At 36.2% G+C, this 25434-nt stretch overlaps 2 protein-coding genes and 1 long non-coding RNA gene across 6 annotated transcripts in view; 2 read left to right on the top strand and 1 right to left on the bottom strand.

Moving 5' to 3' along the window:
- The first annotated feature begins 1930 nt into the window (after positions 1 to 1930).
- LOC140323784 (uncharacterized) lies at positions 1931 to 8529 on the top strand. The gene is made up of 2 exons (XR_011919435.1): positions 1931 to 2531; positions 8279 to 8529. It is a non-coding gene; the product is annotated as an uncharacterized lncRNA (long non-coding RNA).
- Positions 8530 to 17111: 8582 nt separating this feature from the next.
- On the top strand, positions 17112 to 22010 carry PMCH (pro-melanin concentrating hormone). Its single transcript, XM_072401145.1, has 3 exons — positions 17112 to 17586; positions 18813 to 19011; positions 21854 to 22010. The coding sequence occupies exons 1-3, from the start codon at positions 17341 to 17343 to the stop codon at positions 21901 to 21903; spliced, it is 495 nt and encodes a 164-aa protein (XP_072257246.1). The 5' UTR covers positions 17112 to 17340; the 3' UTR covers positions 21904 to 22010.
- Positions 21978 to 25434, bottom strand: part of PARPBP (PARP1 binding protein) — a 35741-nt gene continuing 32284 nt past the window's right edge. For all 4 annotated transcript variants that reach the window (XM_072401134.1, XM_072401135.1, XM_072401136.1 and 1 more), the window contains 3 exons: positions 24282 to 24363; positions 23119 to 23281; positions 21978 to 22457 (listed from right to left, as the gene is read on the bottom strand). In XM_072401134.1, the coding sequence (XP_072257235.1) occupies positions 22168 to 22457; positions 23119 to 23281; positions 24282 to 24363 (535 nt within the window). In that variant the 3' untranslated portion in view covers positions 21978 to 22167. The remainder of the gene's footprint in view (positions 22458 to 23118; positions 23282 to 24281; positions 24364 to 25434) is intronic.

Raw genomic sequence — 25434 nt, 5'->3', positions numbered from 1 at the left:
ATTTAGGGTGAATTTAAGTTGTATAGCGTGTTTTACGACTGTAACGCTGCATTTAGATTACTTAGAGACCGGGATTTTGAACATATTGCCAAAATTTAATGTTACAGTAACAAAACACTATATCCTAAATTATCATGAAAATTTCTTGCTATGAGTAATCACATAAGCAAAGTCATGAAAAGAAAAAACTTTGTTTTAAATTTATTCTGAGGAAAGTTAAAGTGGATCTTTACTCAACAAATAAAATTAAAACTTTAACTATTAACATCTTTATATTTTTCATACTTGCATTAAAAAACAGCATTCAAATTATACTTACCCTGTGAATGCCCTCAGCCCTGTCTGTTATTGACACGTCTCCTTTGGGTGAACCATCACACAAGTTGGGTCACAGTACTCCAGGCATGATCAGCACTGACAAATCATCACATGAGCACCACTTAGCCTGCCCATTATGACTACTGAGGAAGTTCCAGTGACTTCATTTGAGGACTAAAAAAGAGTTTATGTATGTATATAAATATAAATAAAAAAGACCTGTGAGGGCTTCTGCATGAGTTGGCAAAATAGCCACAAGCTCTATAGTCTAAGAAACTGTCTATACCAGTGTTTATCAAAGTTTTGAACATAAGGGAACACCTTGAAATAACTTTCAGGTCTTAAGGGAACCCCTACTATAATTACTATATACACACAACTCCACAGTGTAGCACAGTGTAGCGGTCAGTGTGGTGGTAAGAATGCCTCCTACATGACAGGTCAGTGTAAAAATGTCACCCTTCTAGACAGCCAAAACTATAATTGGTGTCTACTAAAACTGATGGTGTCACAAATTACTCATTGCTCAATGAAAGCCTAGCAACCTCTAGAGGAATCCTGGGATTCCATGAAACCCTGGTTGAGAAACAGTGGTCTAAATAGTGCTGATACTGACATTCAAAGGTAGACTTATTTATAAAAAGATGTTTAGCAACCATATCTATCTAGGAGATGTGTAGAGGTTGAATTGTGGGCTGACGGAGATTATAATGGGAAAAATATTTGTCTTCAAGGTAGTCTGGATTAGATTTTTTTTGTTTACTGACAAGGACTTTATGGGATGTTAATGAAGCTTAATAGTTAATAACTGTCAGTGGATTCAGAAAGCACTGGCAAAGGAAAAGCTTGAAATAAAGCTTTGTTAACAAAAAGCTTGGATACAATGTGTAACAAAAAAGCTGGGATCCTATATTGCTAAAAAAAATGTAGTTACAGGATCCCTCCAATGTTGCACATATACCTAAAAAGGTAGGTAATGGCTCATGTGAACCCTGCAGAGAAGGAAGGACAGAGATCAGATTTTGTCCATATCTCCAAAAGACATTACATTTTATTAAAGAAAAAAATAAGTATCCCAGCCTTTCTTTTATTTTTTTTTTACCAACCAAATCTATTTAGACAACTGTATGTTAGTAGAGACAGAGTAGTCAAATGAACACAAGTAGCAAATGCACTTATCCCATTTCCTTTTAACTTCAGTATTCTCTATTGTATGTTGTTACAAAATTGAAAGTGGTTCATTTATTCCAAAATTGTTTGCATTATAAAAGTTATTTAGGTTTGGACATGACATGCAAACATCACAAGAGAGCTCTATGGACATATTCACTGTAAAAAGTTAACACTTCAGCTGTTACCTAGTTATCAAGCAGCATTCACAACCTTTTCTTAATCGTCCTACGGCACACACCTAGAAGGGGTTCTAATAGAAATCAGAAGATTCCCATTTCTTGTGGGAAGAATGTATTTCCATTTTATTTTGTGTTCAGATAGGCTTTCAGTCTCAGTTTTGAAAACAAATTTACTTTTTAATTCTCGCAGGGCATTTACTGTGGTTTCCTGGGACATTATGGGTATATCAGGTTCCATAACTTAAGATGAACACAGTATGTAAAGCATTTGCTAATTAGCAGGCAGTAATGATGATGGCATCAATTTAGTCATTCAGAACAAGCACACAGACCTCACTATGAATTAACAGGTGGCATGTTCGTTTTAGCTAACTTGTTCAGAAAGTAATAAGGTAATGACAAACTGGTCAATTAATTAACATTTTAGAAGGAACAAAAAGTAGCCAGCATATTACCATCATTGGCCTGATATATTAAAGCGGTTCAAGGCTGGAGAGGATACACTTTCCACAGTAAAGCTGGGTGATTGAGTAAACCTGAAAAGGATCTGGTCCAGGATCGAAAACATTTGCTAACAAATAGAAAATTAGTTTTAGGAAATCTATTCCAGGTTTGCTGGATCACCCAGATTTACTTTGGAAAGTGTATACTCTCCAACTTGGAGATCTTTAATAAATCAGGCCCAATCTGTTTGTCCTTTAATCATAACCATAACATTTGAAAAAATAATAACCATGATTCTGATTCTATATTCACTCTCCTAAATTCCCTAAGGTAAAACTTAACAGGCAAGACCATCTCACAATGACGGACATACTTTACAGTGGGAAATCAAGATAAAAGGAACAAAAACCTGAAATGGTGAGTCGCCAGGCTCATACAGCACCATGGAGTGGCCCATTCTTACTGTAACATATCAACAACAAACATACAAACATACACTGATAAATAAGTTCAAAAACTACAAAAAAAGCTTGAAATCCATAACCTAACTCTCTACTTCTTTTACTTTCAGCACATAAAATACTTTACAGATATCGTACTTCTAATCTCAGAATAGTCATAACCACATGAGTTGAATAGGAAACAGCTCGACTTGTAAATGTTACAAACTGTTCCCCAAAAAATCAACATCAAAAGGAACATCTACAGATCTTCCAGATAACAATAAATGTCAAGAACAGTAAATATTAGAGAAAATGCTTTGAAGAGACTCAGTGGAATAAGTAGATAAACATTGGAAATTTCATCAATGAGAAGCCACCAAAACTAATAATCTACATTTTTTGAGTAAACCTAACCACTGTATAATCTATAAAAAATTATAACTTTTTCTAAAGTTTAACACAAACTTGTGGAAGGCTAGCATAAGAAATATTTTAATAATGTTTTGTATGTCAAATTGCTTTTTATTTGCTGTAATTTACCAGCACATAGATTATTAGCATTTCAGCTGAACCTCACTTTTTTAAAAAAATCTCAACAAGAATTATTTTAGAGCATTTCTTTGCTCTATCCTTTCTTGTAGATTCCTTATACAATTATATAGAAAATTCAAATAGGAGGGTAATTTCAAAACATGGCTGAAAATACAAACTCAGTCACAGACACACTGAAAAGTCGAATTCTAAACCAACCTTTTGGACGTCACAGACCCCTAATTTCACAGACTCCAGACCGTGCATGCAAAAGGAGCCGTGTGTCACTCAAAGGTGAAGAAACTTGCCTCAGCGTGAGGTCATGATGCGAGAACCCTCCCTCTCTCCCATCACAGGCTCCAGAGACACAACCCGCCCATCGCCCTGAGCCTGCAGTCCATACGAGAGACATGGTCAACGGCTCTGGCCTGTGCGCCTCCCCCAGCGGGGTCCTTTTCCTTATCCAGCTGGGGGGTGCACAGGCCACAGACCACCAAAATGTTCTCGCAGACCACCTGTTTGGGACCAGTGTTCTAAAGTGTCCTATCCATTTAAACTAAAATCTTTTCTCATGTAATTATTATTATTAACATTTAATATCATACATCACAATGTCATGGAGCATTTTGTGCAAAACCTCAAAAAATGAAACTTTTTTCATCCAAAAAACATGCCCAACAGATATGCATTAGTGCAAGTCAGTGATCAGACATGGGTCTGCAGCTCTCATCAATTGTTTCAATGCCACCGATGTCAGCACTGTATATCTATATGAAAAGTACATAAAAAAGTTACAAGAAAGTTTTTGGTACCTTGGTACCTTTCTCAAGTACCTTCATCTATACACCAATTGTAGGAGCATTTTAGGAATTATTCCAAAAATTTAACAAATATTTTGAACATATTTGAACAGCAACGATACTCTGATGACTCTACATTAAACCTAAGGAATCAAAATTAGACTCTGCAACATCATAGACTGACTCCCAAGTCTCTGCTGACACATCCAACCCAGAATTGGCATTTACCCTCAAAGCCTTCAATGCTGTCACTTTGAATTTAAATTAATCTCTACCTGGAACTCAGAGTACAAGCACTGCCAATACACACCTCACTGACGACTTCCTTTTACACAGACATTTGTTTTCACAGCTGCTTCTCCAACTCTCTAAAAGGTCAATCTCTCATATTGCCATACTATTGCATACTGTACTCCTGTGACTTATTACCAAAACCGATTGCCACAATGTATCATATCACATTTCCGAATCCTCACTCTTGCAGTTAAAGTGGAACTACAGTTCCAGGCATGGCCCTTCTGCAATAAAATATACTTTTTTGCCTGTTTGCAATCTTTTTTGAAAGTACACTGAGCTGTGCATGCATACACCTCAGAATTAACTTCAAGCTACTGCAATTTGACTTTAAATCAATTGACATATTCATTCACTCATTCATTATCTCACAGCCAAGACCATTTTTATACGCATTGTGCTGACGTTCATTACGTAATTGATACTGACCAATTATTCATTCCGCTGCCAACGAACTCCATATATGTTTGTTTGTTTTTATATCTGCCCATACATATTATTCAGTATACAAAATGAACACAGATTTCCCGTATTCACTTAAAGAAGGGAGTATTCTCTTTACTAAATGAACCCAAATGTCTCTGCATTTTATGTTATACAAGTTGATTAGTTGTATGATTTTATCAATTAAATTTTTCCCAGCAAGAAAATAGTTGGGGAAACTTAAATCAATGATCCTTGTTGAAATATATTTTAAATTTTCATAGCCAGGTTTAGACTTGTACATCAAGATCTGCAGTCAGGTAAATACGAACAAGCTTATAATATGCTTTAGCAGTCTAATTTGGTAGTTTTTTCTTTCTGCTCTGCCTAGAACAGCAGTGTGGGAGATAAGATGTAATATATAGCAATATATATTTGTGGTAAGATAGTTTTTGATTTTATCATTAGGAGCAGAATATGTGAGATGGTTATAAGTCATCACTATCTTTTCTAAAGAGCAAATTGTGAGAAAATGGTTAATGTTAGCCTTGTTCTCATTTGTTCTAATGTTTCTCCAAATGCTTAGCATTTCATTTTGTTTATGTCTGGCATTCTGGTTACATATTATAAATGTGTGGCTGGACTTTATAATAATCCTCTTAAAAAGTAAATCATCAATAATTTACAACACTCTACAAAATTGGTTTAAGCATAATAATGCAGCTGTTGCAGTGTTACTAGTACTACAATATGTGCCAACTCATGAAATGATGGAAGAAAATTTTAGTGCTAACATACCATATTAAAATGCTCCCAGAGCATGATGTAATTCTTACATATTTCCTTTTCAAACAATACTAAAATAAAGACAATTAAAGTTGTATAACAATCAATAAATCTGAAAGCATATGGTGTTGCCATAACCTATTATGGTTTTTACCTGAAGTTGTTGGACAATAAATGTTAGACCATGATTTATCTTTGTACTCTAAAGAGGTAATAACAAATCATGAACTTTGAGTATAACAAACTTTTTCATGAGCATAGCCAGTTGTGCACCAGGAGGGAATACAAATGAACCCTATCTGCCCTACTTGAAGAGTTCTATTGTCAAATACAAATATGGTGCCATTAGCTTGAAATGGTAAAATTGGACAGTTTTCAAGTATACGTTGCTTAGATGAATCAGAAAATTAGTTCACAGTAAACACAGGTAGCATTGGGAGTCTCTAGTGCAGTGCTTTTGAAACCAGGAACATGGAAGTACAAACATGAAAGGTTTTTCAGGGTTTCAAGATCTAGGCAAGAGTACCATAACACTAAAGCAAAAAAAGAAAGTAGGAGACAAAATTAGTAACATTACCGCAGACTGATGTGTTTTTATGTTTTTTAGTGTTAAAGGATTAGTTGGTTTTTGCTGCAGCCTGTGGTCCTGATTAAAGCTCTCCAAGGCTGGAGAGGATACACATTCATCAGTGAATGTGGGTGATCCAAAAAACCTGGATTGAATTTCTTAAAATCATTTGCTATTTGTTAGCAAATGTTTTAAATCCTGGACCAGATCCATTTCAGACTTTTTGGTGCTGTATTTCCATCACTCTTTGTATTTCTACTACAGTTGTAATGTAACTCCTAACTTTAACCTCTTATCATTGATTACTTTACATAACTGATTTTACAGAATGGACACAGCAGGAGTAGTGTTCATTTGCTTCCATTGGTATAGTTATAGTCATAGCAGGCAGGGAAAGCAACTACAAACCTTATAAAACTTCACTGGGCCTGGTTGGATAAAGTGTAGAAAGAGATGATATAAAGTACACATGTGCAATTCAATCATTTGGGAATGACGTTTAATAATTAAACTTCTGATAGAATGGTTTAGGCTAGCACTGATGTATTTTACTTCACTGTACTTGCTCTGACACACAATGCATGATTAAATCCGCCACAACGATCTTGGTATACTTAGGTATTAAATTATTGCTATTGCTAAAAGAAAAATATTAACTTGAACAAGTCAATTAATTTTTAATGGCTTTCAAAGAAGATCATCTCATGTCATTGGTTTATTTTTATACATTCTTTTCCCTGTAGAAATAAAAGAATCTTTCACCCGTTGAAATTCTCAGAAAGGGAAGTTTGGGCAAAGAAAATAATCGAGCTTTGGTCAATAGATGTGAAAAAATAAATATTTATTTAGTTGTCTGGTTAAATATTTTTGGAACAACAAATCCAATGAAATTTAATTATCAAGAAATAGTCACAAGTTTGGAGAAATCAGTTTATTTGTGTAACATTTATTATCAGCCTTTATGTGATCTATGTGTTAAGCCACATATACATAAATTTATTGTAAATATTTTTATAAGTCCTTGATACTGACAATTAAAGGTTTTTATCGGTTATAGGATTTTTACAAATATTTACTAACAGCTTAGTATTACACTAATGCATTACAAAATAAATAGCTTGGGGGAAAATCAGAAAAAAAAAACAAGGAATAGCAGAGAAAATGCCCAAAATTTAGCTTGAACTTTGCAAATTAAAAAAACAGCATTTTCTGTTATGAATTGCAACAGCAATTTTTTTTTTTTTAGAATTCCACCTGTAACTTGGTTTTAAAACCTGCTGATTCTGTGAATATATTTTGTTTAACGGAACAGTTGAGCAGCATAAAATTATAATTAGAGGGGTTGGAGGAAACAACAGTCATCTTCCTTTTAAAAATTACAATACAAATAACACTCTTAACTAGATTTGGAATCTAATTTGTTTGTCTCCCACTTAAAGCCCATGTAAAACTTCATGTTTTTTGGAGAGTACAGTGTGTATGGGATTACAACACACTGTAACGCTGATACTTTTTACTAGAAGAGAAAAAAAATACCAGATCTACAGGCAGGTAAAAGGTAAAGTAACAGGATGGACAAAAATATTTATATTTCATTTTGGCCATAGGTTTTTAATACCCTCTGATATTAGCAACTCCAGGAAAAAAATAAAGAGATGGCCAATGTTCCTCTACTAATTAGCTCTATATGGTTTATCGCTGATCTGAGATTTCAAAGGAAGCGAAAAGAATAATAGAAATTAAATATAATTATTTAGGTTAGGGTTTTCAAAAGCTGTTTTACAAATCTTCTGTTTTTTAATGCTGAACATTGTGGACAAATTGGCAATTTACAAACTTCTATAGTTACATAAAGTTAATTAAAATACATGTAGTGGTTTTTCAAGTCACCACTGCTATCTATACATCAACCATTGAACTTGGACTTTTCTCCAGCTCACTAAATATGTAACATACATTTATTCAGTTACCAGAGTGCCCAGCAGTTGCCTTTAACTGGAAAAAATGACAGATGCAACAAAAGGTTGACTGTTACATATTTACAAAGTATAATCATTACAGACTTTAAATATTTGCTGAATCGAATCATTACAAGGGCAATGAACTTTGCATAGGCCGAGGGAATGGAAGCAGGTTGCAGTTCTTATAAGATCGATAGCTCTTCCAGAGCTAAAAGTTGTCCTGTACTTTGCTGTCAACACCTTAATGTGTGAATTTAACAGAGCCATTTGAAACATGTATCCATTTTCTTCTTGTACATAGTCAGCTCCCTGGAACCTATTAACATAATGATTTACTTGCCCCCGAATTGTATTGCAGGTGGAAATCGTAGGCTGAGAGAGGCGACAACCATTGATGACCTGTGGCATCCAACATTCTTATCTTACACAAACATGTCATTGAATTATTGTCTCTCTCGACTTGAAACACAGATACAGGTAGATGTTCTTTGAACTTTCCTCTCGGTGTCTAACCAACTGCTCAAATACCATCTATCTCATCACACATTACTCCATTGCAGTGTTTTTTTAATGCCTAAAATATGTTTAACAATAAAATGTCAAGACTAACTTGAAGTAAAATGTGTTTATTTTACTAGTTAAATATGCATGTGCCAGACGTCTTGCAAGGATGAAAATTGATCATTGGTTTGAAAGAGTACTCTCTTTGTGTTGAACGATCTATGTTAAGTTAAAAAGAGCTTCCCAACTTTAGAGATACTCTTGTAAAAAATATTAGGAGTCAAATCCCACTGTAGATTGCAGCACCCCAGGATCAGAGTCTGACATGTATCTGTAGAGTCACACAGGAGAACAAATTATTGTACTTAGCTTAGTATAGGTGTTTTTTGCTGGTATCTCTATGGCTACATATACACATCAGATGATTCTGGTCTGATTATCGCCTCAGGGCTGGTATCAGATGAAAATTTGACATGTGTACAGCGCTCGTCTGATATCTTTCATGGATTCGTCTTGGCTGATCCAAGATCATCAAACGACTGCAAAACAAGTGGAGAGAGCAAGCAGGGTGCTGCTCACTTGTTCTTCCCACTCCCCTCTCTCTAGAGTGTCCACAGTCTTAGCTGCTCCTCAGATTGGCTACCACAATTACCCATGGTTGTCCAGATAGCAATCATACAAACATCTACTTCATCTTGGGAAAAAAAGTAAAAGAAATAAACTAAATTTCTCTAACTCGAATTATCCTCGTATTTCAAGCCAACCTCATATGTTTAGGTAGAAGGTAAAGGAAAGAGCAAGGTGGGGCTTTATAGGCATGAACTTGAGTAGGTTTTATTTAAATCATATAGCATGCGAAATACAGGGTATATATCAAAAAAGATACGAACTACAGATGAACTCTCAATGGAGAAACTCCATTTAGAGTTCATTTGTGGTCACAGCTGATTGGAAGCACTTGCGTGCCTCCAATCAGCTGTGACCACAAGTTCCCACGCTCCCCGGCTGTACTTATCAGCCCGGTGACCGTGGGAATTGAACTGCGGATGAACTCTCAATGGAGAAACTCCATTGAGAGTTCATCTGCAGTCACAGCTGATTGGAAGCACTCGTGTGCCTCCAATCAGCTGTGACCACGGTTCCCACGGTCACCGGGCTGTACTTATCAGCCCGGTGACCAAAAGAACTGAAATGCAGATGAACTCTCAATGGAGAAACTCCATTGAGAGTTGATCTGCAGTCACAGCTGATTGGAGGCACTTTGCCTCCAATCAGCTGTGACCGCAGGTTCCCACGCTCCCCGGGCTGTACATTGATCCAGCACATTCTTGAAGATCAGTCTTCTCCAGAGGAAGAGTAAAATGTCCAGTAATTCTTGTTACAGCTGCATCTATCAACAGTCTTGTGTCTAGGAATTTGGCTTCCTCCATCCCAAGAAAGTACAATTTGCTAAAGTGATCATGCAAGGGTTGCTTTCAATCCACCATAGCCTAATAATCCAGAACCAGCTCCTGGATCCTCTCCATTAATGTGAAAGAGCATTATACCTTTTTGAGATTCTTGACCTTAAGGAACTTTGCATGATCCTGCCTTTCAAGACCCTGTTTGACTGATTTATTATAGGGCTGGAGTGCTGAAAATTTTAAACCAATAGCCTCTTTCAAATCACAAGTTCTTTTTCTGGATCATCAAAGGATAGTGAACTTGAGATTGTAAGTTGACTTTGTAGGACACTGCCTAAAATCAGATGGGGTGATCAGCTGAGCTGATTTATTAAAGAAACACTTTCACATCAGTGAATCTGGGTAAAAAGCAAACCTGGGATGAATCTGGTGCAGGATTGCAAACATTCGCTAAGATAGCAAATTACTTTTAAGAAATTCATTCCAGGTTCCTGGATTACCCAGATTCACCCAGGCACAGTATGTTGCATAGAAGGGCCATATTAGAGCAAGCCCAGCTTGCCCCATTTTCTCTGACTTAAAAGAGGAGATAATACAGTTTGTTATTATGTTGTCTTAGACCAGTAACCTAGAGGATGAGGGCCTGAATCTGTCAGTCCTAAATAATTGGGGGCTGTGCCTCTAGACCTTGACCTGCATCATCTTGCTTGCCAGGGCTGAAGAATGGAAATAATCAAAATTCATTTCCACAGAAATATACCCAACCTACTCCTTTCACTAACCCCTACCTTTTATGTATGGGTTCGTCTTTGAGAGAGGATGACAATCCGCCTCACTGCCCACACTTCTGGCATAAGTTAAAAATAAGGGTCAGAGCATTCAACCATACAACACCTGCAAAGCAGAAAGATATGCTGTCCAATTTTCCTCAATGATCCCAAGAAGAGTAAAGCTAATCTAGGGATTAGCCAATCACTACCCCCACCCCCCATGCATTACTCCACCCCAATATGATCACTCATATCCCCTGTTGTTGCACAAGACTATTTTATTAGAGAAAAGTGTAGTTAATCGTAGAGGAGGAAGGCCGCTCATTATAAGGCAGTGTGTGTTCCACTTGAGCCTCTTCCATCACACATACACAGTGCAGCTGATCAGGAAAACCAGGAATGCCGCCTAGGGAATGTAAGGCAGACAATCAGAGACACAAGGATGACGCAGTAGGGTCAGAAGGCTAGCAGTGAAATACCTCTAAAAGTAGTAGAAGTACAAAAGTTAGTACAAGTAGTACTAACCTGACACCCTAGAAGACCACCAGACAGGGTTCTCCAATGGGATCATTTAGACCACCAGATGCATAGACTCCAGCCAAGGGAAAAGGTGGTCCACACTGATGTTATCACAGCCTTGTAGGTAACCTGGCAAACATGTATGCGAACCACAGACAGAAAATGAATTTAGGGTTGTAAATGGAGTGATTGATATAAAGAGTTGGGGTGGAGACTACCCACAAGTATGCTGCCAAAGAAAGTTCAAGAAATCAATTTTTTGTTTTTGGCTTTAGATATTTTTTAACCTGACCCAATATGGTATATGTATGTAAAGTTTTTGTGGGAACATTCTGCTTTGAATTCAAAGAGCTGATGTGATTTAGTTATTAAAGTATATGGAGTTTCCTATAAAAGTGCAAAAAATGCATGCATTTTAAAAGTACCATCCGATAAAAAAAAATACTAAACAGCTAAAAGACATTAAAAACAAAAAACTTCAGATAGTGCTAATATACATTTCAGATTTTATTTTAAATCGGTCCTTCTAAAATTCATAATTTAATTAAAGTGTGTGCACCACCTAGTGGCCATGTCACTTAAATACAACATTTCTGTTTTCTGCAGGAGAAAAATGAGAAAGTTAATTTAACAGTTGCCTATTTTGAATGTAAACCTACCTGTGTACCTGATATACATTTTACAGTATTTTTACTAATGATACTCAAGAAAAAAAGATAAAAACAATCACAAAAAAACTGCAAAAGAAATCTCTTGCTTTGTCTTTTTATGACTTATGCCATTTAAAAACATGTCTGGATTTAGGGTGAAGACACAGATATATGGTGCTTAATTTGCTTTTGTGTGTTTATCATTTAAATATGTCTCAGAAACCAAATACTTAGGGGATTCTAATAAATATTTATCATATACACCAATCCTTGTATCAAATGTTTATGTTTATTACCAATCAATTTTTGATATACTTTTTTATTTAAAGCCTACCCACTCATTTAGTACCCCCAATTTATTCCAGTCCCTAAAATTTCCAAACTCATCCACAGCAGATTTTTTTAAACTAACTGATATGCATAAATCAAAAAGAGAAAAAGAAAATTATATAGCAAGCCAGTAAGGTACTTTCTGGATGCACTATTTTCCAAATTTTATTGACACATGATGACCATAGCTGGTGTATTTTTTCATTTTAGCACTTGAAATAACAGGCAACATGAGGTGTCTAATTATCAGTAGAGAATTAGCACCATTGGAACCCACCAGAATTCACTTTACTGACACCAGAGCAGTACATCATGGATTACATGTTTTTTATGACACTTACACTGCTCCTTGCACCTTTTTTTTATTATTTTATTATTTTTTTTATTATTATTATTATATAGGGTCACAGCAGCAGGTGTTATTTGAAGAAATCATGCCATAAAGTGTAACTTAATAAACTAACAGGACAATATAATAGCAAGCACCAAGAGGTCTCTGCAATACATTTATACAAAATCTTTCTACTGGCTTCTGAGGAGTTTATTACTAGTGGAACGGTGGGAAGGAATACCAGCCCACCAAGGCTGGGATCATGTAATGGCCTTTTTTTTGGTTAGGAAATGAGGGATCGCAGTATAATCGAAACAGATTTGGATAAAACAAGATGTACATATAATTACCTTGTGACATGTTTTTATGCTGCACTAGCAATTTATGACATGCTATCTCAAAGAAAAGCAGAGAATCAGTCCATTGCTATATTAATAATTGTGGTTTTGGGTGCACTTTATGGAAAACAAAACCCATATCTGCTACAGCACTTCCAAGAACTCCAATAACTAACAGGAAATAGTGAATTCAATTAGCCATGGACCACAGTAGACAATACAATATTGAACTGTTCAGAAACAAGAAGAACTAATCTGATTGCTGTTGTGATGCATCTTGATAAAATTAAAAAATCTATATTAATCCAGTCCATGGTTTTGAATTTATTACAATATAACAGGTAAAATATCAAGTCTACAAACCAATATAGCTGCAGTGAGTTTTTACAGATTGAAAAAAAATCAAATCTGTTTTCTTGTTTACATTTTTTTTCTTAGAGGACTTTGGGTTCTATCATTGCCCAGATGATTACATTTCCTTGGATAACATTGAAAGAAAATTTGGAATGAATGTAACAATAAATTTAAGCAAAAACTAGAATGTACAAGCAATAGAAATGATCCAATGGCAAAATTTGCACTAAAGCTGAACAACCATAATAAAATTATTATTGGTATATTATTATATAAGACACATAAAATACTTTGAAAGCAAAGCATAGTATACCAGTTTCTACAGCAAAAGTTACAAAAAATATGTATCCAAATAAGTTACAGAATTCTGAATCCTGGCACTAATAAAGTAACAATTAAAACTGCACTATGTGTGTAAACTGTTATTTTCTAGTCAGTACAGTCTTAACAAGAACCTGAGCAACAGGCCCTCCCAGTACTTCAGGAAAAAATAGAACATAAAACTAAAAATGGTTTCAGTCATTTATTTTCTGAAAAAGTGTCTGCAAACTTATTCAGAAGACCTACAAGTACATCCCAGCTAGACACTTGTCATATTTAATTCATACAGCACCCCAGACTGAGCCATGGTCATGGAAAGAAATACAAAAGCTAGTTGTATATCAGAAGCATGACTACAAGATTGGAACGCACAGAGTTTCCAAAAGTGACAGTTGGATTTGAATATGATTTTGGAGTTACAGATACTGGGCAAATTTGGTTGCAAATCAACACTCACAAAAATGGTGAGAAGTATGACATGAAACTTACTACAGTTGCAAAACAAAGTAGAACCCTTCTTACTACAACAACAGGTTTCTGAATTATTCTGCTATCAAAACAGACTTTATCAATGGCAACAATCAAGAAGGGTTGTACACAGGGCTTTTTTTTGTAAGAATAAACGTGCCAGAACTCACATCTTGTTAATCCTTTGCCTTCTGCTCCAGACCTTTCCCCCAGAGAGCACTCCATATAGAGGTATGTGAGGAAAAGAGAGTAAGGAAAGCTTTTATGAGGGTTTTAGAGTTGTAATTCTCCTTTACTTTTTTCACAGCACAACCGGCATGTATCATTGCACCATGAGCAGAATGCTCTGAAACAGCGGTCGCCAACCCAGTGGTCCATGAGAAAAGTTTGGTGGTCCGCGGCTCTGCCCGGTGCACCCCCGAGTGGGGTCAGGAGAAGGCCCCGCTTTCCCAAATTCGGATCGGAGGTTTAGGGAAGTAGGCAGGTTGTGCCTCTGGACACAACCCGCCCACTCCCCCATCGCAGGTCTGTGAGCGGGAAAGTGGGTGGGTTCTGGCATCATGACGTCCCTATGGGGGAAGTTTCTTCCGCTTTAAATGACACCTGGCTCCCCGGACATGCGTGGTCCGGAGCCGGTAAATTTAGTGGTCTGTGGATTTGAAAAGGTTGGCGACCACTGCTCTGAATCATTGTGTCGGCGGGAAATTGCCAGGCACATTTAAACAACCGGCCCTCCTCAAATGTTGTCAGAGGTCACGCAGCACAAGATAACTCTTCCCAAGCACTTAGGCTGCTTAGCCACTGTCCAGTATAGAACCACACATGCGCAGCATGTATTCACAATCTGTCATTTTCACTGACAGCTGTTCCCCTTCACAGACTTTTACGGACTTGGAAAATCTGTTCTGGTGCGTTGAATGAGAAAAAAAGTCCTGGTTGCACATGTACACAACCAAAAGAATGTAAGAGCTGGAGTAGAACATCTTTTTACTAACTACCTAGGTAGTCAAATACATAACAAGGAGGATGCAAGTTTTCTTCCTTCTAAATCAAATTTTCTAATTTAATGCAATCATTGGAATAACAGAATGTAAAGATTAAAGCACCTTTATGGAAACAGCTTACCTAAAGAGAAAAATATTTGCTTAACAATGGACAGTACTAACAAGTTGTAGAGGCAGTTTTATACACTGGTCAAAAAAAGTGCCTCAACTGGAAACCAGCGGGTGGATTGGCACAGAGTTGCATCCTGGTTTAGCAACACCTGTGACACATTGTTGGAAGGTGTATATTTATTCTGACTTCACAAGCCTCTCATGGCCTTTGCATTGGATTTGGATCTGAACCTGAAACCCTAAAACTAAATCTGAATTTGTACCTGTTCCTTATACCTGTATCGAGGGCCAGATTTCCCACAAGGCCACCTAAGGTGGTATGACCACATCTCTGGCCAACAAGATCTGGTTATAATAAGCAGGGTAACATCTGTATTGAAGGTATTATTCCTCTCTGTCTATTCCATTTGCGCTCTCAACACCCCTTCTCTGTCTCTCCTTTTAACCCTCTTCTTCACTCTCCTACTCCATCTTTCATTCTGCCTCCCATTTCTTTCCCCACTCTTCTCTTCCTTTCTCGCTCTCCACACTACCTCTCTTTTTTATCTCCCTCTAACCTTTTCCTTCCCTCTCTCCTCCCTATCAAGAAGTCATTTGGTAGTGACAGCTACCAAAAGCTATTGGAGAACCAATGTCCCAGCAAACAGTTTTGTTGAAGGACAAGAATGTATACAACTTCCATATTCAGACCAAGTAAACTGATGTCACATACTATTACAGGGGAGACCTTGTGGAACACAAAGTTAATGTGCTTGAAAGCTGTATAAATTAATAAAATCTTAGCATATGATATGTAAAAAACACAATAAACATCAAAGCCAGAATTTAAAGAACTGCAAAAGAAGATGGAATAGATACATACAACAGAACTAGTTGTTGTGCTGAGGAGGATAGATGTTGGAATATTGTTTAAACAGATATAGGTGCAGCTACCATATTTAAAAATATATACTCAGAATAGTCAATAATATTCAATACTTTCTAAAGCAAAAGTAAACCCAAAAAAAAAAAAAATCCAACATCAATCCCGCAGATCAGTATGTCTGTCAGGAGGTTTCTTCCATCAGGTCCTGCTTCGTCACGGTATCTGTCTTTGGCTCCAGGCACCGACATCTCTCTTCATCCGTGTTCCTCTTTCTACGTCACCCGAGGGGCGAGGTCGGGTGATGTAGATTGGGAAAAAACGTGCCGATCTCACTAAGCATGCATGAAATTGGGAATTTTTTTCTCAAGATCCTTAGGCATGCGCAGAAGGAGCAGCCAAGAGCACTCCCAGTCATTCTTGATCACCTAGGCGACCAAGAACTAAGGGGCCAATGCTGCACCGCTTTTTTTTTTTTTATATATAGGGGTGTTGCAAAAACATACACATTTTTAAGTTTAGATAAAAGGTTGTCTACCCTTTTTGGTAAAGTAAAAATTTTGAGTTTAGGTACGCTTTAAATGTTCTTCCTGGTGGAACTAAATAGTTAAGTATGTATGTATGTATGTATTTCTTGTTTCTACATTCCTTTCTTTTTTCCAAGTAATTCAGGAAGCTCTTAGTTATGTGTCCTGCAAAAACTTGATGATAGACTTTTTAAAATGCAAGCAGATTTGACTGCTATCTCCATTCATCATTTTATTTAAGTACTGATTTAGCAAGTGACAGTTTTTACTTTTTAGCTTGAAAAAGCATGTGTTAAATGTAACACATTATGCAGAACACTAAATATTAAGTGTAGAGGAGTAAATGACAACCAAAACACAGCACAGCATGACCTTCTATAACAAGCTTAAGATGGCCTTTGTGTCTTTTCTAAAACTTTATATAATATAAAATGTAATTTTATGAAATAATTCAAGGATGCCAGATCCTTCAGAAGATTTATTCAATACTATAAGTACAAGAAACTCATTGAAGAAAGTTTGGAAAGATGCAAACACGCTTTGTAAAGATAAGTACAGATAATTATAAACCACAGGCTTCTTGTATATGACTTTCTTACAATTTGTAGTAAAATAGAAATATATTTGATTCAGCAGATAGCACCCTGCTGGTTTGTGAGGAAGATGGTTGTGTGGTGCTAAATTAACAATGTACTTTGCTGGATTTAGTTGAAAATCAATTACTTACAAGTGTTGCCATACAAAAGCCATTGAGGTATACAATAGGTTTTTTTCAACAGCTTTCTCAGTCAGTGTCCTGGCAAAGTGGCAGATCTTTGTAATCAAAATGGTAATTATTCTGTTAAACATAGATATAAATATTTAAAGGACTTCACTCATAGCACATCATTACTCCAAACCCACTTAGATCTGAGAGGCAGCTAGCCATACAATGGTAAGAATGACTAGCATAGGGTATCCTCTTATTATATCCTTATCCATTCTGTCCCAAGGCTTCCTTTTTTCATTTTCCAAGTCCATTCGCAAGTCAGAGAATGATGAGGTTTTACTAGATACAATTGCTCTAAGAAAAGCATTGCGCAATGGAGACACGGCAGAGAAATCTGTAGCTAATCCAGATCATTATTCGGCAGATGAAAGCTCAAACATAAATGAGGAAGAAGAAAGAAGTATAAAGGTAAGATGCATGTCTTATATTTAAAAAATGTAACTGATCTCACTTTCCAAACACATTGTAAGCATAGAATCGTAAAACAGACTGTCAGGTGCTTTATAGTGCAATGCTTAATTTGCAGTTAAACACATATCTGGTAGCGTTTCAGATTTCCAGCAGTAAGAAAGTTTTTCTAGAACTGCTATATTTGCCTAAATACAATATATTATTTCCCTTTTATAAAGTTTTACAATTACCTGCTTGTCTAGGGTTAAAAAGTTACATTTTTATTTTAACCGCTACTTTAAATATAAAGCAAGAATCGTATTGAAGTTATATTTAAATAGGGAAACTCAAACTTTTAATTGCAGCCACATCTACTTAAACAAAGCAACATACTTACTGCATTAGATGACAAATATAAGAAAAAAAATACTACTTTTCATTAGAGAAAAACAATACGTTTTGAAAAGTAAACATATTTAATGATTTCCATAAAAAATTACAGTAATAATATGTTTCAGAAGCTTTTTCATATTGTTGCTGTCCTTACAGATAATATGAAAAAGGTATTTTTTTTTCTTTTTTCCATTTTTTTTTAGAATGGTCTACAACTTTATAAATTGAAAGTGCAGTCCCTAGGGCATTAGCAATTTAATTGAAATGTAATGCTTTCACCTGAAATTTTAGTAAAACACAGACTAATAGTGGTCCAGTCTATATTAGGAAGGTAGAGAATCTTGGTAAAAATGTGTGTTAAAAATATCATTTTATTGGAAGTTATATCTAGCCCAGATTTAAACACTTGGTCCGATCACTTTGGTTCAATTTAATTCTCAATTCCTATGCTGGCCAGGAAAGAACAGTCCTTGTTTACCCACCTTCAAATATACTGAAAACCGCACGATTGAGGCCTTCAGAGGCAAGATTAAATTCTGACAATGTTTCCTTAACATAAAAATGCTTAAGTCCCCTTACCTTCATCTCAGTTAAGTTTGTGCATGGACCTCATGTGCCTTTACCCCTTGAGGTTGTCGGGTACTCAGCAAGACTCGGTTGCCCTGCACTCTTTTTGTTTTGCAGCCCCATTGCTTCCTACAGATTTCTATTTCACAGAACTATTTTTTGTATCCTTGAGTACCAAATGTGATACTAATACTGTTTTTATTTCCTTTTTCCTTACATTGTAAATGTCTTTACTCAATACATACATATAATATATATCTCCTTTAATTTTTTTTTATTTACAGAGTTTGGGTTCTCGGAACAGTTACTTTAGTCAAGATGTTCTTCCTTTAAGTACTGGATTAAAGCAAATGGCCTTTTCCCCACTTAAAAGCTCACTAAGACATTCAGATATTGGGGATGAGAATGTTGACTTGACACATGAAAGGAGGGATATTGGAGAAGAGGAAAATAAGTTTCCAATAGGAAGAAGAGATTTTGACAGTAAGTATTCTAGAAGACATTTGACTGACTTTATAATATTATAAAAATGTTAAAAAAATAGATTAGAAAATTTGAATTGCAGAAATTATATTTTTTACATCATTCAGAAGATCAAATTACCCCATCTGTCTTTTAAAAAAAGCTCTGTTAGTGGCCAGAGTTGAGCACCATTACCATAGATAAAGTGGATGATTTCCCTCTGAAAATGCACATAGAATATCTTGAGTTTCTACTTTACACTTGGGTAATTCATCAGAATTACAAAGCAACACAATAAAACAAACAGGAGAGCACTTATCAGCTCTCTTCCGGTTGTGGACGACAATTACTTTGACAGTTTACAGTGCTAACACTGATCCACACATTTGTAAGTGTAAAATGCATAGAGCTGTTTAGTTCAGCAGGTGGAAATACCCTGGTAGACTAACCAAAATGTAGAGATTGCCATGCAAAATCCAATTTTTTCAAAATACTGGTAGGGCTACATGAATTTTCGTTCAGAAGTTTTGACAGCTTCAATTTTATACCTGGTTATTCTTTGTTAAAAGCAATAAAATTTTCATATTTTTGATTATTATTCTCATCATTTTTAAGGATAGTTATATCAGACAGAATAGTATTCATTGGGTTTGAAGAATAGCACAAAACTCATCTAGCTAATTGCCTAATAAAGATTCTATATCACCTTCCAATGATTTAAAAACAATGCTACATGATCCAATAAAAAATTGTGAAGCCAAAGTCTGTTGGCTACCTCTACACTGCCGAGGCAAAACCTGATGAAGGGTATGTAAGCAAGACCTACCCAAGTCTACCCCATTTCATTGATGCAAATTGTAAAATGGTCCATTGTAATTGTAAAAAGCCATAGGACATAGCTTCAGGGATTTAAAGCTGGCCAACTGAAACTATGCCACCCTGTGTAAATTCCTGACTACTTTTCTGCCAGAGACATACTGTAGGTATTTTATAAAAATCCTAGAAAGAAAAAAAAAAAAAAAAAGTTAAAAATTTTGAAAAATGTTCCAGAGGCTTCACTGGATTTATTTAATTTTAGCTTTTTAAAAAGGGGTCTCTTGTGTACAGACAAACAATTTTAAAATGACCAAGAGAAACTGGGAGACCTGCTCAAGAAAATAGAACACACTATAAAGACACCCATAAAAAAAAAAAAAAAAAAAATGATATATAGAATAAACCTTTAGGCACACACCATCTGTAGCTAAAAAGAAAATGCTTAAGTTGTGCAGGAGCAATTGCTTTTTAAACTTTCATATTAGGAAGGTATTTAATCTCCTGTAAAAGGTTGTGGGGAGGAAAGGCTAAATATTTAACACAATTATGTGAAAAGATTTCATTTATAAAAGCAATATATGGCTAGACCTGAAGAAAAAACAGACTTGGACCCAAAGACCTCCAAAGAGGAGCGTACTTTGTAATATTCTTCAATTTTGCACACACATTCTAGGCTGTGGTCAAATTTAATTCTTTGTTACCAACTAATACATTTAAATATGTTTAATCTGTTCAATATGAAATTTAAGACGTAAAAAAGTGTTTGTCTGCTGTGGGATTCAACCCTAGTGAATAGATGTATTAACCAGTATGAAGTCCTAGTCCTATTACGTAACCCAAATTAAAATAATGAATGTCATATTATACCTTAATATTTTTAAGTTGTAATATGTTCTTTTGTGTATAAACACTATTGTTTATTAACTCGAACACAAAGTCCACAGGAGTTTAAAACTCACTTAAATAATCACTAACTGTATATTATGGCATTGCCAGCCCCATTCATTTGTAGAGAATGCTTAACAAAGGCAAATTCTCCCTAACGCCCCTGCAGATTAGCGGCACATCTTCCTAGAATGTACACAGAAATAGATCACCCACAGTGCAACCAATTCTCTGCACATATGCTGCTTTGCAGGACTGTACTTTAGCATGGAACCTTTTGAACCATCACAAGGAGCATATAGGCCAAACTTTGTCAACCTTTAGTGGGAGAACCATTAAAAAATAATTTTCAGGTCTCAGGGAACCCCTGCAATATTTACTATATTACCAGATTACAGTACATTAGTGTGGTGGTCACTGGGGAAAATGTCTAATACATTGCTGGCCAGTGGGAAGAATGTCACCCTTGCAGATGGCCAAACTTCTGAAAGGACCCCAGGGTTCCATGGAATCCTGGTTGAGAAACACTGATATAGAGGGTAGAGGGTGGACTGGTCAACCCAGCATGCAATAATGTGGTTGGATAAAGGTGCTGGGTGTCATGAGGTGACCTCATGAGCAGCAGATAAAATTCACCCTGCAAAAACCAATGATCAATGCTGATCATTGATGATCAAGTGTAACAGTCCAATATGGTACAAGTGTCCCCCCCCCCTTTTTTTAACCCATAGATTCTTTTGTGGTGTATACCATTTTAACAAATATGTGCACTTATCCTTTCTTGCCCTCTTACAGTAACATAACCCACTCTCCACAGTTCCATACAAGATGCATATCCAAGATCCAACAATCACAGCTCTGCTGTTTATTTACACTCAGCCCCCATAGTCTTCATGGTCCTATTCACACCAATATGTACAACCCTGTTGACTTCTATAGGGCTGAAATTGGCTGTAATTATCAGATGTAGCCAGAACAACACTGGATGTAAACAAACAGCAGAGAAACAATCACTAGCTCTCAGCATGTATGCTTCTGTGGAGAAGAAAGTTGGGATAGGTTAGAGCAGGGAATATGGCAAAAAAAGCATGAAATTTGTTTATTTATGCACTTTACTTTTAGGTATGAAAATGCAGGGGACACTGATATTTGTTTTCTTTAGTGCTCAGGTGTATGCTTGGAAGAGTCTACAGACCATGCTGGCAGATATGAAATGACCAAGAATGATGCCGAAAGAACATCAATCCACAAGTTACCAATAAATGGAATTACCTTTCGAGTAAAAGTGAATTTTAAGAACATTTATTAAATGTAAATAAAAAAAAGTGATCAGTGCAATGTAAACCTGTTCTTTTCTAAAATTTTACCATCGGAATAAATTTGGGACAAGGGAATAAAATAACTTAAAAACAACAGACAAAAAAGTAACAGTTTCTACAAAACATATGTATATACAGAATTTCAGTAATACAAGAACTATACACGGAAAAAGCTAGTTAACTTGGCTTGTCCCACAATTAATTTGTTCTTGGCTACAGCTTTACTGCTGGTTTTAGTAGGAGCTGCCTTTTCCTTAGTTTTTGTCAACCCAGTTACAACCTTCTTTTGTGGTGGTTCATCTTCAGGGTTGTGTTGGTTTTCAGTGTCCACTTGCTTTCTCTTTGAGCCTTTTTTGGTTAACTCTTTACTGGATTTTCCTTTCACAACTTGTGAGTCAATATTACCAGAATGTATCTGAAAAGCAGTTTTTTTCTTGCTGATATGATCTACAAGGGGGGAAAAAACAATTTGTGCAACCTCAGCAGTAGGAATTGTACACCATTACTTTAAAAACAAAATATTTTTTAAAAAGCCCCAACACCCAGAAAAGGAGAAGAGTTTCTTTAAAGCCAACTACTTCCATGCCCCCATACCCCAACCCAGTTATACGCCTCTTCATAGTCATCACCTGCCATTTCCTATTATGCTGCCACAAAGCAACCAATACCTCGTGTTATAGGGAGTATGTGACCACCTTACACAATACATTATGAAAAAGTAACAAAGAAGTAGTGTCAGAAGAGTGCTGTGAAGAGGGTGGGGGGGGGGTTGCTTCATTGTCCACAGGAAACCATGGTATGTTTAATTTGTCTTCCTTTTGGTAAAAAAAAAAATTATGATAACCTCTAGGTTGAAAACACAGAAAATTTCCTGAAGTGAAGATAATGACCTTTGCCAACCAAACATTTATTTTGTTAACTGTTCTAGAAGAATATCAGCAGGGTAATTTTGGGCAACCAAGTGAGGTCAGCAATTTCAGATTAAATAAAAAAAAGAGCATAAATTGTGCACTAAAATAAAATACCCATCATAGACATTTGTCCTTTTGGAATATGGTTACATCACAATGTATGTAGGTGTGTGGGAGCAATACTCTCTATTACCTACCTATTGGTTCTTCATCAAAGCATAGTACTGGAACAATTTTTGGTGCTGGATGGATGCAAGTTGGAACTTGGCTCATACTAGGGAAATCACATGGCTTGAGCTGACTTGTGGAGGTCTCTTTGTAAGTGCAGGAAAACTGAGATTTAATCAAGTTCTGCTTCAGCTGAGAGAAGGCAAAAAATCATAATTAAATAATTTATTTTAAAATAAATATCAATAAAATTAAAATAAAGGGGTTATAAAACCAAAAAACTGTTCTACCAAATTACATTAACATGAAACCCAATCTGACCAAACATGTGAAGTCTTCCACCTGTGTCACAAAAAAAATCTCTGAACCATTAAAACAAAACCTCTAAAGGTGTCCTCTGGTAACAAGGTGATAGCAGCAGATCCTTTATTTCGCAATGCCTCTGCTTACCAATCTTCTTGATATAGTGTATTCTGCTGCCATCTCTTCTCCAGGAAAAATTGGGCACACAAAAAAAAAAAAAAAATCTAGCCTTTCAACTTTATTAAGTAACAGTTTCATCAGACCAAGCAACATTTTCTATTATTCCCCAGTTGATTTTGTGCCTATTGTATGAGCCATGTCCCCCGCTAAAGGATAGACAGATCTGCAGCTACTGTACACATAGCCACACATGCAACCAGCTATGATGGTGTTTGGATGCTTCTCTTTTAGGGTCACTAATAAGTTAATCAGGAATTTGTGCTACAGTAGCTTTTTCCAAGGAATCAGACCAAATGGGCCAACATCTCACCTATGCGAGTTAATACACCTTGGGTAACCAAGACCATCATCAGCGATTGTCCCTCTTTTGGTCAGTACCAACTACACTGGATCAGGCCACAGAATCTGCTGTATTGAAGATGCTCTGACCTAGGCAACTGTTCATCACTCCTACCAAAAGTTGCTGCATTTTTTTTGCTTCCAACATATCAAATTCATATGTTGACTGATAACTACTGAACACTGAAAGATGGGAAATATCATGGAGGACACAGGCAACAAATAACCTGACCCAAATGCTCCTTACTTTCTCCTAACTAAAAACATATAAATAAGTTAGGCACACACAGTTATTTATTGCAAACATTTTCAGGTGTGAAAGCACACAAAGGTCTGCATACAAGCATGTTTTGCACAGCTGGCTTATTACCTTAGGTTTGTCTTTGTTAATGCACTTTTGGACACGTTGGTCAAGAGATTTCGGGGAAGATCCACTATACTGTTCAGGGGTCCTTTAACACAAAAGTATAAGGTGAAACAAATCAAACAGATTTCAGAAAAATCATCATGTTTAAAGCTTTTTTTACAGTGAACTCCCTGGGTTTCCACAACACATGAACATCCTGAAAAATGGTTGCTGGCTAAGGAAAATCTGGGACATCACACATACCCCATTTCTTCCTCCTGCCGTTCTCCTTTAACCACCCATTTATTTCATAAATCTCCTGTTCCCTATTTTTCAGCTTAACACAGTGGGACTACCTGACATAACATTCAGCTATCCACTACAAAAAGGTCTATTTCAATGAAACCTGAAATTCAAAGATTTAAAGTTTTAATTATCTATAGCTTTATATAAAAAATTATTATATTATTGGGATTGGTTGCATATTATCAGGAACGTTTGCAAAGGAAATGGGGGACAGAAGAAGGACTATCTTATCCTTTCTGCTTTTAAAGGCTGGCAGGAGCCTCCTGTTTGCTGCTCAGGAGTTGTAAGTTAGGACACTGAAGGCCCACATACAATTGAGGACTACTAATCCTCTACTGTAGGAGAGGACTACAGTACCTATTACCACCATATGAAGGGCCCTAGTGAATAGGCTACAGGGGACTGGCTGCACAGAGAAGGATGGCGACTAAAGTAAGCAAAAAAATGCAGAGCCTAAACATACATTTAATCCTTGAAATGCAGTTACAGCCCCACTACATGGACTTAGGACTCTCCTCTAAAAACAAATAACGAAATGTTAGTCATGCAAGAATAACTTCCCAAAAAAGCATAATCTAAATATATATGGTGCATGCAAAATATATGGTTTACCTTTTGTGTGATTAATATTACTCAAATGTATTTTAACAGCTCTAAACTACAAGGGCATCACATGTCAACACAGCCACTCCAAGATCCACCAGATTCCAGCAAATGTCACAGGAGTCCTTTCCCCAATGATTATGTGCTACAAAAAATATACAATGTCTCCCTAGAGTAGTACAAGTATTTTTCCATTTTCCCCTACTGTAACCCTGTCAGCAAATGTGAAGCAAAACACACACACACACACACACATTACTACATCAAC

Source organism: Pyxicephalus adspersus, chromosome 2, assembly GCF_032062135.1.
Source record: "Pyxicephalus adspersus chromosome 2, UCB_Pads_2.0, whole genome shotgun sequence".
In the NCBI taxonomy this organism is placed as follows: domain Eukaryota; kingdom Metazoa; phylum Chordata; class Amphibia; order Anura; family Pyxicephalidae; genus Pyxicephalus; species Pyxicephalus adspersus.
This window is presented reverse-complemented; position numbering and strand designations above follow the sequence as displayed.

Excerpts from the sequence above, each read along its gene's own strand:
- PMCH (XM_072401145.1), top strand. The coding sequence starts at position 17,341 with ATGGTAAGAATGACTAGCATAGGGTATCCTCTTATTATATCCTTATCC. Across the intron at positions 17,587-18,812 it reads AAGAAGAAAGAAGTATAAAG|AGTTTGGGTTCTCGGAACAG; the intron begins GTAAGATGCATG and ends TTTTATTTACAG. Across the intron at positions 19,012-21,853 it reads AGGAAGAAGAGATTTTGACA|TGCTCAGGTGTATGCTTGGA; the intron begins GTAAGTATTCTA and ends TGTTTTCTTTAG.